Source organism: Mesitornis unicolor, unplaced genomic scaffold (assembly GCF_000695765.1).
Source record: "Mesitornis unicolor isolate BGI_N332 unplaced genomic scaffold, ASM69576v1 scaffold31018, whole genome shotgun sequence".
Taxonomy (NCBI): domain Eukaryota; kingdom Metazoa; phylum Chordata; class Aves; order Mesitornithiformes; family Mesitornithidae; genus Mesitornis; species Mesitornis unicolor.
The window spans coordinates 11947-13500 of NW_010200306.1; the positions used below are offsets into that span (position 1 = coordinate 11947).

A 1554-nucleotide genomic window follows, 5' to 3' on the forward strand; every position below is an offset into this window, starting at 1 on the left:
CATAAAGCTGCAGCTGGGGAGCTGGAGGAGGACAGCGGCCTGCTGACTCTTGCGAAGCTCTCAGAGATCGATGTCTCCATCGAGGGAGTCAAAGGAGCCAAGAACTTCTTTGAAGCCAAGGTATGGTGTGGCATAGAGGAACACAAACAGGCCTGAGTTGCCGCTGAGACACTAACCCTGCTTGCTTTTCAGCAGAAGATACTGCCAGATTTCTACCTAGCTAGAACTACGTGTATTTCTTGCCCCCCTCCTAAACTCAGCCATAGTCTTTCCCTTCAAACTTTGTTGTGCTCTAGCTGCAGCCTTCTTCAGATCAGTCCACGCTAGAATGGCTTAATTCACCGTGGGTAGAGCTGCCTGGCTGACCTTTGTCAGCTCTACAGGACCTGCTGGTCCATTGCTTTTAAAGACAAAAGTGTCCTGAAAACCAATGCATTAGGGACTGAATTTCCCATTTAGCAAAACCTCCCTCAACCAGAACGCTCTTAGTTCGGTGGTGAATGGGGTATTTTGGAGTATAGCATTTCAGACATCTCTTTCTCGTGCAGCTCTCTGTAATCTGTGGAATCAAAATTGTTCTGCAGGGTCCTGGAGCTGGCAGAAAGAGCTTTGCACCATTTGAAGCTGACAAAGCACCCTTTTTGAAAGCTCTCTTGGAGAGAAAATAATCCTGCTTGTTTATATAAGGAGTTTTTTTCCCAAGAGCCTAACACAGCTATTGCACAGCAGATGTACTGAGATGAAAGCTGGAAAAATAGCCAGCAAATAAACAATGTCTCTTTGATCTGCAGATTATCCGTGCTGTAGTATGATGTTCTCGGATTTGGCCGTGGTTCAGAACTGTTACTGCAGTAGTTTCTCCTGCTGTAAACTCACAACTTATGCTATGCTGCCTGCGTACAGAAAGAATATTTGTGACTGACGGCGTTGTTTTGGTCACTTGTTAGTGAGTTATTAGTTAGCGACCTTTCTTTTATTGATAAATTCAAGCAAGCTAACGGGTATTGGGTGTAAATACCCAAGCACTGCAGTGTAATTAATACTGGACCCGTTCTGACAGGGCTTCAGCAAGCAGTTCTGTGCTGCTCATCTGGGAGCAGTTCACTCTGGGTCTCCCCCTGATGCTCTTTTATTTCCTCTCTCTTAAAGGTCCAAGCCCTCTCTTCAGCCAGTAAGTTTGAGGCAGAGATAAAAGCCGAGCAGGATGAGCGAAAGCGGGAAGAGGAGGAGAGGAAACACCGCCGAGCGGCTTTCAGGGAGTTGAAATCTGCATTTACCCAGTAACCGGCCAGCCAATATGCACTCCGAGATTGCACATGAGTTGGTACGTCTCCCAGATCAGGGCTCTACCTGGAGAGAACTGCCTGGATCCTGCCTACAACTCGTTACAGCTTCGCTAGCCTTCCTCTCCTGAAGATCCTCCTGAGTTTCTAAGGGCACACCTCTTGCAGTTACTGTGCATTCTTAATGATGTGAGTCGCGAGAGCTGTGTCCGTGCTGTTTGCTCTGAACCGTCAGGAGCGCGTCGCCCTGAAGCAGAAACAGCAGGTAGCA

At 47.7% G+C, this 1554-nt stretch overlaps 1 protein-coding gene across 1 annotated transcript in view; it reads left to right on the forward strand.

Moving 5' to 3' along the window:
- Positions 1 to 1284, forward strand: part of LOC104544757 (EF-hand domain-containing protein D1-like) — a gene marked incomplete at its 5' end in the record, with an annotated part of 6641 nt that extends 5357 nt beyond the window's left edge. The window contains 2 exons of the mRNA XM_010189707.1: positions 1 to 120; positions 1150 to 1284. The exon at positions 1 to 120 is cut by the window's left edge and continues 35 nt beyond it. Coding sequence (XP_010188009.1) covers positions 1 to 120; positions 1150 to 1284 — 255 coding nt within the window. The remainder of the gene's footprint in view (positions 121 to 1149) is intronic.
- Positions 1285 to 1554: the final 270 nt, after the last annotated feature.